This window comes from Apis mellifera, linkage group LG5 (assembly GCF_003254395.2).
Source record: "Apis mellifera strain DH4 linkage group LG5, Amel_HAv3.1, whole genome shotgun sequence".
Classification (NCBI taxonomy): Eukaryota; Metazoa; Arthropoda; class Insecta; order Hymenoptera; family Apidae; genus Apis; species Apis mellifera.
Genome location: NC_037642.1, coordinates 7,593,388 through 7,605,291, shown reverse-complemented (window position 1 = coordinate 7,605,291; position 11,904 = coordinate 7,593,388). Strand labels below are relative to the sequence as shown.

The 11,904-nt window shown below is 44.5% G+C and overlaps 2 protein-coding genes across 10 annotated transcripts in view; one reads left to right on the top strand and one right to left on the bottom strand.

Annotated features, from left to right (window-relative positions):
• Positions 1–61: 61 nt before the first annotated feature.
• LOC100577015 lies at positions 62–10,984 on the bottom strand. 9 transcript variants are annotated; one of them, XM_026440636.1, is made up of 9 exons: positions 10,890–10,962; positions 10,271–10,482; positions 9,468–9,935; positions 9,310–9,395; positions 8,150–9,238; positions 7,279–7,611; positions 7,054–7,227; positions 6,632–6,969; positions 62–6,551 (listed from the first exon to the last, which is right to left on the bottom strand). In XM_026440636.1, exon 9 carries the CDS (start codon positions 807–809, stop codon positions 63–65), a length of 747 nt encoding a protein of 248 aa, XP_026296421.1. In that variant the 5' UTR covers positions 810–6,551; positions 6,632–6,969; positions 7,054–7,227; positions 7,279–7,611; positions 8,150–9,238; positions 9,310–9,395; positions 9,468–9,935; positions 10,271–10,482; positions 10,890–10,962; the 3' UTR covers position 62. The 9 variants fall into 9 exon arrangements, with proteins under 9 accessions (XP_026296421.1, XP_026296424.1, XP_026296425.1 ...); XM_026440639.1 differs by having other exon boundaries at positions 8,854–9,238; XM_026440640.1 differs by having other exon boundaries at positions 9,118–9,238.
• A 36-nt stretch (positions 10,985–11,020) lies between these two features.
• Positions 11,021–11,904, top strand: part of LOC411086 (protein jagged-1) — a 101,796-nt gene continuing 100,912 nt past the window's right edge. Inside the window, exon 1 of the mRNA XM_006564730.3 lies at positions 11,021–11,247. The gene's annotated coding sequence lies outside the window, so the exon portion shown is untranslated. The remainder of the gene's footprint in view (positions 11,248–11,904) is intronic.

The window sequence follows — 11,904 nt, the reverse complement described above, 5'->3', positions numbered from 1 at the left end:
CCGCATTAACAGAACTCCTATACCGGATGATCATTTTTCTATTTCCACGATGAAATCGCGAATCATCTGCCGCGTCCCCTCCCCCTCCCCCTCCCCTTCCTTTCCTTCTTTTTCTTCGCCGCTTCCTCCTTCACCTTCCCCTTCACCTCGTCAATCGTCGTTTTCTCCAGATACTCTGTCACCTCCTTGGCCTCGCCCTCCGGATAATAACTGGGCGGTAGCAGTCGTCTGACGCAGAACTCCCTTTCCTGCCCGTTATTCCTGAACGTGAAGTATTTGGGGTGAAGCTCGTAGTGGGTCATGATCGATCGGCCCAAACACGACAGTCGCATTTCCATTTCCAAACTTCCCGACGGATTCTCGCCGGGGTCCAACAGATTGAAACTACCTTTCACCATGAACGGTTTCGGCAGATTCTGGGGATCGTTTAGGGCCATCGCCACTTGGTCGCACATACAGCCGGGCAACGTTATCTCGGTCTCGGCCATCGGGTACGAGTCTCCGACGCGAAACACGCCGACCTTTATGTTCTGCGATTGCAATTCCGTTACCAGATCCTTCGGATGTTTTATAAACAGGCAACTTCTGCCCACCATGAAATAGAACGTGCCGTCCTCGGTCGGTGGCGGCGGTTTCACCGAGTAAAACTCGTCCCTCGTGATTTCGAACACCGAGAAATCGAGGAATTGAACCTTCACCGCTATTGGAAAATCGCCGAGATCTTTGATCTTGCTCTTGCTCAGTGTCAACTTGTGGATCAGTATTTCGATTATGTAGATCTGCTCGTCGCGGCCACCGAAGCAGGACATCTCGAATAATATCGCAGTTCGACAGTTACTATTGAAATTTGTGGAGGGTTGGCGGCGAGAAAGTGAGGTTGAAGTGGTGGATAATTGAATAAGAAAAAAAATACTTGATGTGAAAAATTTTGATACTGGGAATTTTTGGAGAGAGGTTCGGTTTACGGTTTAATGGAAAGTGACAGATCGAGTGTGTAACAATCGAATCACGCGAGCACGATAATTGCGCAATAATTGACAACTTTAGTTAATTTAACCTTATCAATTTTATCTCCGTTTCCCTCGCGGATTCGCGCATCACGTAACCATCCCGACGGCCATCCATCCGGGTTATAATAATTCGTTATGACGAATTCCTCAAATGGGAATCCAAACACCGCACAAAGATTCTCTTCCTTGTATCTCGGTTCCGTGTTTATAGATATTCCCGTCATCGATCCACCGGATAAAAATTCTCGTCCACGGCACAGTCACGTACACGCCACCATCCTCCATCCTCTGTACATATACGCGACCGTGCAGCGTCTCTAATTCTCATTCCCAGTTATTACTTAGCTCCCACAGTGGTGTACGCTTAATCTAAAGGCGCCGTAAACATCGTGCCAGAACCGTTACGAAAATCCGAAGGAAACTCAAACCCTCAAACCCCCGTCCCTTTTTTTCCCCGCGCGATAATCCCGCTACCCGGGATGTCATTTATCCCAAACACCGGGGGGATAAATAATCTCAGGTAGCCTCTCTCCTCACCTTTACCTCGATTCTTACCCGGCCCGTGACTAATCGCCTCCTATTAGCGAGCAGGGCTCATTGTCTGCGCCCCGTTACGACCTCCAGCCATCCACCAACACCGATAATTCCAGGAGAGAAGAGCTGTTGGGAAGCTTGGAAACGATTTCTCCGCGATTTCTCCCCCGAAAACCCACGCTCCAACAGCGCGCGCGCGTCCAAGTATGCGCTAATTGGTACGCGCGCATACACACGCACGCACGCACGCACGAATGTTAGAGGGAGGAGGGAAACGGAGAGAAGTTGAGGGAAGAGATACGGTGAGCGTTGCGGGGCCCGAAATGGTCGGTGGACGACTTGGAAGCCGAGCGTCCAGAAGAGTAAAATTCCGGGCCGGGCGACACGGCGGCTCGTTAAAATGCTTGTGCGGGGTTTGGGGACGCCCCAGGTAATTGGCGATTAGCGATTAAAACGAACGGCCGTCTCTTTCGTTCCCGTTTTCGTTTCGCCCGCCGTCGTTTTCGGGATCACCATCCTCCTCGCCTTCTTCTTCACCTCCCCCCTCGCCTTTTTCTTTAACGCGCTCGTATAAACCGCCTTTTATCGGTTCACCTTTCGAAAGAGAGAGAGAAAGGGAATAGAAGAAGGTTTCGCGTAGATTGGCCGATTTTATCCTCTACCTGGCAGCGATGACACTCGGCGGCCGTGCCCGTTTTTGAAGATTCTCTCCTCTTCTCCGTCTCGCGAGGCGGAGACGAGAAGACAGCGATGATCGCTTTACGGGCGAGACTCGTAGCCGTTTCTTGCCCCACCTTCGCCTGGGAATCCGCGCGTACGGGATCCGGAAATAAATAAACCGGATGGACGCTAATTTGATCGTGTTCAGCCCCGAGAGGAGGCTCGTTAAGCCGAAAATTGGTTATCCACGATATATTCTTCGCTTTTTAATTACGTTTTACGCGCGATATTATTAATAATTTCCTTGCCGCCTTTTTAGAACGGGAGAGTTCTTATTTCGGATTCGAGTATCGATACGGCTTTCTCAAACGCCATTTACTTTTAATATCGATGTATACGCGTTAAGAAAAGGATGCTTCGGATTATATTTCGAATATTCGGAAGATATATAAATTCGCCAGTTAATTGGTTCGAGGTAAAAATCCAATTTTATAAAACCGCTTCGATAATACAGGATGATAAAGTCTTGTTCAAGATTGCATAAGATGATCTTTCTTTCTTTTCTTTTTCGCCTCGTAATCTTAAATGAGACACGATTTCGGAAAGTGGCTCGATAAGACACGATGCAATTGTTGCAAAATATACGAACCTCTTGAATAAAATCTATAAAATTGGAATAATTATAGGTTCGTCCCTTCAACGTTTCGATTTAAATTTCTCTCCCTATATATACGCACACGGTAGATACAGAATAAAGAGATTACACGCAATCGGTTGTCCTTGTTACAGTATCAACTCCCGTTAAATCGTGGCGGAAACCGAGAGAAGGAAGAGCACGCCTGCTATTTATCCGAGATCCCCTCTTTGTTCGCGGCTCGTCGGTATCGACGATCGGAATTATACGGTGAAAACGGCGAGGGCCCGAGTGAAATTAAATGCCGCGCGACCGTTTAAGGATCGACCATTGTGATTTCCGATTTTTTTTCCACGGTAGCGGCCGCTCCAAGTCGGCCAGGTTAATTTGCCTTCCCGCCGATGACCGTTATTTCGGTATTGCTTGAAAGTGGTTACCCTTGTCCGGATCGGGATTAGTCATCGAGCCGATCCGCGATCACCGTGTACACGTAAAATGAGTCAACATCATCCTCGAGTCTCTCTCTCTCTCTCTCTCTTCGAGTTCTTCGAAAATTCTTCTACGTTTAATAATCTTATAAATATCATCATATTTGGAGTAATATAACATTGCGTTACCAATTTCACGTCACTGAACTTTTCGATAATTATAGTTCTGAAAGAAAGAAAAATTTTTTCTTCGAAATATTTCCACAATTCTGGAAGTTTGATGAATTATAACGATCTATAACGATCTTTCGTTTCTATAATCTTAGATATATCTCTAATATACTGTTGAAGAAAAGTGACAAGTTATTTTATTTAAATTTTTCATTATTTCATCAGCAACTTTCCCTTATTTCATTTCGGTTCTCTACGAGCGTTTCCGTTTAAATACCTGTTCACATACGTTTATCCGATTTACGATCCGTCAAAGGATCGTTTCCTCCGAGCCACGTTCATTTATTCAACATCCAGAGGGACGTGTGGCCTCGAAACGAGCCGGTGAAACCTTGATAGCGCGCGAAACAATCCCACGACATTATTTCCTGCAGAGCTCCTCGTTTCGAGTTGTTCTCGAGTACCCGCGCGCGCGCGAACAGCCCGCCGCTTCTACGTACTTGTTACAGTGCTCGGCGTGGAACAGTGTTCCAACTGGCGGGTTCATCGGCAATTTGAATAATTCTCTCTCGAAAGGAACGGTTTCTCATCTCGAATTCGCCTAACGTCCGATGTTTTTGTTGCACCGGCCGGCTCGCTCGCTATTTACCTCGGAATGCGAGTGCTTCTGCTCCACGCCACTTCGTAAATGTTCCATTCCCACGGGGAAAACTCTTCGAATCGCTCTTCTATCGTTCGATTTTCCAGGTAAAACCCTCCATTCATATACTGCACTGTCCATCCCATTTAAAATCCGATGGACATTTTACTTTCCACGCGTCGTTCGATCGATTCCAAAAGCGTTATCCGTCCGTGTTCGCATCTATGAATGCACGAAGATATGAGATAGCGATGAAATGTTACGGGTGATCGGTGTCACAGATATACCCGATTTACGTCACGCCTTTGAATTCGTGCGAAAATCGGCTCGGAGAATATTTCCTGTTGATCCTTTCTTCTAAATTTCTTCCTTTCTTTTTCAACCACCGCTTAATAGAACTCTCTTCCAAGATATTTCGAAGAAAAAAGAATACGAGACAACAGAAGCAGACTATCTACCCTGTGGATCTCCCGGCGATCGGAATATCGCGTGCAAAACTCGTCGAGGGAGTCTCGCCGGTTGGTTGGATCGATCCACGTAACGCTCGTCCTTAGCGTGAAGAGCGCGAGGCTCTCTCTTCCCGCGAAACCTGGGCAGACCCTCGTCTTCGATTTTCGATGATCTAGATCTGGGTAGCACCAGGAAGCCGGGGGCCGAAGGAAAAATTACCGGTGGAAGGAGGCCTCGTTCGCTCGCCTCGAGAGGTCAGAGGGCGATAGCGGTACCTTCTTCAGAGCCGAGGAAGGCCTCATCCTCCTCCGGGTCCTACCACCTATCGTGCTAGTGTGCATTGCACGCTCCGCGGTACCAGCCTCCCCTCCTCCCCTCCTCCTCCCTCTCTCGATCTTTGTATATACGTATACGTGCGCGCATGCAGATTCTTAACGTGCAATACACAACGACGGGGCAGCACACGTTCGAACGGAACACACGGATCTGCTCATAGAGCGGGAGAAAAGTGGTCGTGCAACGAATGCTAAAGGATGGCCGCCGGCTGCGGACCAAAGCTCGAGTAGGGGGGGCAAGGAAGGAGGAAAGGCGGGAGGAGGGACGAGGAGGAGATGGCGGGGGAACGAGGAAGGATCAAGCGGGGAGGATATTAGAAGGCACTCTCCCGCGGCGCTAGACGAAATTTGTCAAACAACCCGGCGGGCCCCAATTTGTTCTGCTGCGTATCTTTACCACGATGGAGGGAGCCGTAGGTGGTTCATCTTCGAGGGATCCTTTCGCTCCACGATCGGTGGATGATCGTTATCCTTGCTACCATATATCTTATTACCAGCTTATTAAAAGATTACCGGGATTAATTTCCCCTTTCCAATTCCGATTTCGTTTATCAATGTCACGATATTGATTGCCGCGTACGTTCTTTGTTCTTCAACAAGGAAAAAGACACGTGCTACCGTGTCGATTAACCTTTTAATTGATCTTGTATTGGGTTGGTAGAAGGAAGCGGTTAAATATTTTTTCCAGAGCGATAATCGTTTAAATAATCTTGAAGTTGAGAAATTAAGAATCAATTTGTAAGGAAATAACATCGACCGGGAAGAAGAAGAATCCAGGTAAATAATATACATACGCAAGCGTACGTAACCAGAGGGGCGTAACGCTCCACGTTACTTCAATTTGCATGGTAGCAGGTAATCGCGTTCCCAGAACTAATTTAGCCATATCAGACTGAGGACACGGTCCGTGATCGTGAGCCAGATAACATTGCAGATGATTATCGGACGGCGCGATTTCTTGCTCGCCGGAAACCGTAAGTAAACGCGCTAAGCCCCGCGTCAGATGGCCGCCACAAATTAACAGCGTATTATTTACCGCTTGACACTGTCATAAACCCGTTATATTTGCGGACGTTCATCCGTGTAATCTCATTGTATGATAATCTCTCGCGAAATAATAAAGGATAAAAGGAAGAGTTAAGAAAAAAAAAAAAGAATATCATTACGCAATTCATCTTCTTCTTCAATCCATTCATAAGCGGTAAAAAAGAGTAAGCGCTATGATATACGTGAAACATTATCCGGAATGAAGATTCCCAGATTCTCATTCGATTACGCCACAAATTAACAGAGTTAATGAGCAACATCGCGCGACAGATATTATAACGTTCGAGCAAGAATCGTGTTGACAATTTATTTTACGATGCTGCTTTGTAAATCTAGATAAATCCGGATGTGTAACAATCCTTTACGTAAGAGCCCACGAAAAGTGTTATCGGTAAAACGGACGCGACATCATCCCAAGGACAATTTATACAACTTCCACTCCGGAGGTGAAACTTTCGTCCATTTCGAGATACACGGGTGAACGAACTCCGTAAGTCGTTCCTCTTCTTGTTCAGACTTTTTAATTAGAGAATTTCTTTCGGCGAAGGATCGCGGTTGAGAAAGCTTCTTTGCCGATCCTTGTACTGCAACTGTCAAGCACGATTGTCTAGGACAGGGAATGGCATTGGTATAACTGTTCAGCTGAAAGAAAGACGAATAGAAAATATTTGAATTTCTTTTAGGCGGTTTCGCGTCACTCGATACCACAACTTGCTTCTTACCATCGCGATCCAATTGATTCTTGGAAGGTAACTGTTATGATCTTCCACTCGTCGTTACCGCGCTTCTTCGCTATATAGGTATAGGTTCTATGTTTTCTTTTCGAAACAGCATCGTCGAGATGATTATTTGCTTCACCGGCGATAACCAGTGTCAATTCTTCCGACATCAAAGCTTCCTCGTGTCGAGAAATCTTCCCTATCCCCGGGCCGCGTCTCGATCCCAAGGGTCTCGTAATGAGATTAACCTTTCGAACAGTTTTTTCCATCGAAGAGAAGTCGTCCATCCAAGGACTTCCGTCCGAGGATGATCACTCTCGAGTACCTCGCGTAAATACGTTCTGAAAATTATGCGGCCGCGCCGGACCGTGTATGCACGTGCAGCTCGCGTTTAAATCGTGTAAGCTATCGGAAAAGATCGTTACCAGGAACCGTAAGAGCCGAGGCCACGTCGGCACGAGACACACGGGGATGAATCTTGAAGAACCGGGTTAGCAACGACCGTTGAGCGGCCGATGAAGTGCAGGCCGGGGATCCAGGGACGAGGCAGTTTGCCGGAGAAAACGGCCCGAGCACCCACTTCCAGAACCTCTAAAACACTTTAAAGGGGAATGAAGCTAGTCGTAAGGGAATATAGACTATCGTTGTACCTGGCGTAACCACAATGCAGCCAACTCTTGGAAGCGGCACCATCGACTTGGTCCCAGCCCTGGAATACCTTATCCATTAGACTATTATTTAGACAATGTCTTAAAGGCCAGTGTGGCTGAACGGCCACGGTCTGTACTTCGCCTGCGGCCAACTTGTAATTTGAAAATTACCGCGGGGTACCCTTCACCCGCGTCAAATTAATATATCCGATGCTTTCGAATTATTTGAACAAATTGCGGTCGAAAGGTACGTGTCCACTTGAGAGTGAAATTATAGCAACCTCTTCTCCAAAGTATTTATCACGACTGCGATATTGCGTTGAGGATAATTATCTGAAAAAGAGAATTTTCTAAATTAATTCCGATACAGATTTCTGGGAACAAGTGTCGCAAGAGTCGATCGATGAAGAGAAGTATGATTATAATTTAAATTAATAATAGCAATTGTCTGAAGAATGTTTCAAATGTTTCAAATTCTGAAGACTGGCTACGATCACGGATCATTCTCGTTTTCAAGCTCGTTACGAAACGATAACGGATCAACGATAATCTATGGCATACGTCGATCTATCCGATGTATATACAGTTAGAAAGAAGTAGCAGAATCTATAACAAAAATCGCATATATCGGCATAAATTCCAAAGGTTCGCGGAGAGTTAATTACAGCCGCGAGTGTTCCTCCTAACGAGGCAACCGTGATGAAGCGTAAATAAAACCGAGGCAGCCGAGAAATTCGCGTAATCCTGTGCGTTGGTCGATGAACGTGCGATTAAATTCCGATTACTAAATAGAAGTAGAGCGTAAGGTTAATCGTAGTTAGGATTAAGTGACTCGACTGTAAAATTGATTCCTATATATATATATATATACATTGAAATAAACGATTCTTCTCTCTCCACCAAGTTATACCACTCGTCGCGTATATACGCCGTATATACAACGTTGCCGGGACATGATTAAGCTCTTCCGATCGCGGAGATCGTGATCACGAGTCGGCCGATGTACGTATGCGCTCGACTCGAAAATCAGGGCAAGCCGCTTCTTCTCGCGGGAACGTCGCGAACCAAACGTCGGTATCACGAGCGGACCGCTTCTCTTATATTCCCAAGGAAGGTAGAGAGGAACCCGTTTTCACGTTGTCAACGTTTCGATCGAACATCCCGACCGGCGATAACCCAAATCTATCCGGCCAGAGATGCATCTATCCTATCGGACGAAGTTAAGCCGTTGGAAACTCCCATTGATCACCGTGTTGGGTTCGCTTAACGAGAGTGACTAAGAATAGACGAGTCGGGGTATCTTGGACAACGGGGACGAGAGGAGAGTGGCAAGGAGACGGCGGTGGAGCGAAGACGGAGAAGAGCGAGTAGGCAAAGGGAGCCGGGTTAGGTAAAGCACAAAGAGGTAAGAGAGAAGGGAGGTAAAAATGTTTGGAGAAAAAGAAAAGGAGGCAGGATGGAGGTGGAGGGAAGAAGGAGAAGGATGGAGAGCGGCGAAGGAGTCGAAAGAAACAGGAGGAGAAAGAACGAAGGGGCGGGAAGGGAAGAGGGAGTGGACCACGTTGAGGTCGCGACCTGTAGCCCGCAGGCCCCAGTGAAAGGCCCAACGGCGATCCGCATCCGCGGGGCCCTGAGCGATCGAGACGGCTAGCCTTACGAGAGAGCGAGCGAAACCGAGACGGACGGCGAGCCCTGTGCTAAGGCACCGTGAGCCGTTTCTTAAGATCGCGTTCTTCTTAGCGAGCCCACTGCCATTATGGCGCACTTAAAGTGGCAATCGTGTGGAAGGCAGCACCGCCGCGCAATAGCCACGAGTTGCGCAACCTTCGGTGACCCCACCCTGCGAAACCGAACCGTGAATCGAGTTCGATGAAGAAGCAAGTGGTTCTACGCTCGATAACTAATAAATCGTTGATAACTAGCTGGATGGCGACCAAGTGGATATGCTGAACCAGAAGATCTGCAAGTATAATGACGTGGAGATGATATATGAATTTGAAGAAAAGGAAATGAGTAAGGAATTGTACTTACTTATTCATTCTTTTTAAAGATAGAATTGCATTGGTTACTGGTAATTATTATAGTGTTATTTTACAATATTTTTATTGTAATTTTTACTGTAAAATAATATAGATTTACATCATATAAAGTGTAAAAAGCAAAGGTAATTAATCGATAAGAAAACTTACTTTTCTCTCTAAAACGCTTGCTTTGCTTTTCTCCATATTATTCGGTTTGTAATAGAGCATTGGATAGGAACCTTCTGTACAGACATCCCTTATGCTCTTCATCGCAGTCAAGTTTCTCTCGGTGGCTGGGGGTCCCAACAATCACGGATACAGCTCTGATCGAACGATAATTGGATAGATTACGCGGAACCTCCTCCAACTCCGATAGCATCTCGTTTATGCGCCCGTTTTATGTGTTATACTGCCCGTAGTCCTCCGCAACGTATACTTGGCTACAATACGTTCACGTTGGCCCAGTACCTGTAAACACGATACAGTGGTTGGTATGGGAATTTTTTCTCGTTTCTTAATGCTTAAGAACCATGGAAAATAATCGTTAACTTCTTAACTTCCGATTCAGCTCGCTGCTTTTGGCACTTCTACTTTCTCGTCCATCGCGAGAAACATTCTTTGATTATTATATTCAGACTGTAACAAAATGTAAGTAGATCGATCACTCGTATGAAGCTAATTGAAACAACTTTCGTGCAACACGCGAATTTAATTAAGTTTCATTAAAAAGTTTCGAATGAAAGATTCCCTTAGTTATTTTTATAGATATTTGGAAAGTGCATGTTAACACTTTGTTTATTTATAATTAATATTCTACGTATTATGTTCTAAATATGAATAAGGGAATATTCAAGTATATGCAAAAAAGAAGATACTTTGGCACGAAATATGGCGCGGCATACGATTAAAAATACACAGATTCTTCGAAATAATTCGCGAGAAATAATAATTCTAGCGATAAGGAAACCAACCATTCCGTTGCATTCGAGTCAAGACTCGTGAAAACTCGTGGAGGAGGCGTGATCACGCGATCGCATAAAATTTCAGCTGCCGTATCCTACGATTTAGACGCAGTTGTCTGCAACAGCCATGGATCTTCATGAAATTCTAGAACTTTAATGTCCCTATTTTCATAGTCGATGTATATCCGATACGAAGAACTCGTACATCAGCCTATCTAAAACTTCGAGAAAGAAAGAAAATAAGATTTAAAATACGAATCGAAAACATCAGAACGATCAAGATCAAGGTTACGTAACTAAAACAGGTCATTTGTTCGACTAGGTGCTAGTTTCCATTAGTTTGCGATAAAATCGAGGTGATGCGGAATCGATCATGCGCACGAATGAACGCGGACAAGAAAAGAAATCTTCGTGAAAAAGCAGGGATTGTTTGCTATAGACTAAGGTAATAATGCGATCATTGATTCGAGCGACCGCGAACTGATTTTTATCCATCGATATAGAGACCAACGACTTTAGTCCATAGATTTTATAGTTAATAGTTAAATCCTTATAGTTAATTATACGATATTAGACGATAATGAATTGAAATAATATTGTACGATTAAAATAGAAAGATGATAATTACCAGTTGTCTGATATTTGACAGGTTATGTATATCTATTCGAGAAGGAACCGAAGTTTGCCACCCAACGTTCGATAGATCGAAATAATCGATTCTCGTCTTGCTTCTAATTCTCGCTTGTTCAGTGTGATACGATTAAATCAATGGTTCCGATTGCACGTTAGTGTTAGATTTTAATTAGTGGTTTAGAAGATGTGAAGTGAAAGATAATATAAACTACCTGTATACAATAGATTTATCTCTACATAATTCAATCAGTGAAACGTGTCAATGAAGTTTTAAATCAAGATAAACTTGTCAATGCGAGTGAAACATCAATTGGCTACCATCGACGAAGCAATCTCTGAAGAGTGCGAAACATGTAAGTATTTTTATACATGTTATAATAAAGCCGAGTTTATATTAATTACTTTAACTCGTTCAAAATCTATATTTCAATCGAATGAAATAAACTTTTGGTTTCATTTATTTAAAATTTGCCTATTTTCTTATGTTAAATATATTAATATATCTATCCGATGGCGCCCACTATAGCTCGTCATATGAACAATTCATTGCAATTTTCAATATGGCTGAACCGTTATACAATATGGCTAATCGTCTAATGGTGTCTATTACTCGTATAAATAATTTAAATTTATTCATATTTGAAACAACTTTTAACCAATAAAACGTGGTTTAATGTGTTCGATCGATTAGATAATCATAAATTTCGGGTCATTCGGACGAAAGAATCGGTTATTTTTCGAACAATGATTATGTATCATGTTTCTCTCTTTCTCATTCCGATGAGCAATAATGTTTCGGTAGTTTGGCGCGAAATCGTGTAAACTGGAACGATGGTAGACACACGTTTGAGAAAAGAAACAACGTACGAAAAAGCGATAAGAACCGCCATGATTCCTAGCCGAGCTTGGAACCAGCGTTCTGACTGTGGGAAAACGATCGACTCGAACGGTGAAAGAAGGTTCGTGGACGTCGTAAAAAGCGTTAAACTCGTGATTAGACGCGGATTCGC

Bases quoted from the DNA above. Each gene is read 5' to 3' on its own strand.
- LOC100577015 (XM_026440641.1), bottom strand. From the start codon at position 809: ATGTCCTGCTTCGGTGGCCGCGACGAGCAGATCTACATAATCGAAATA.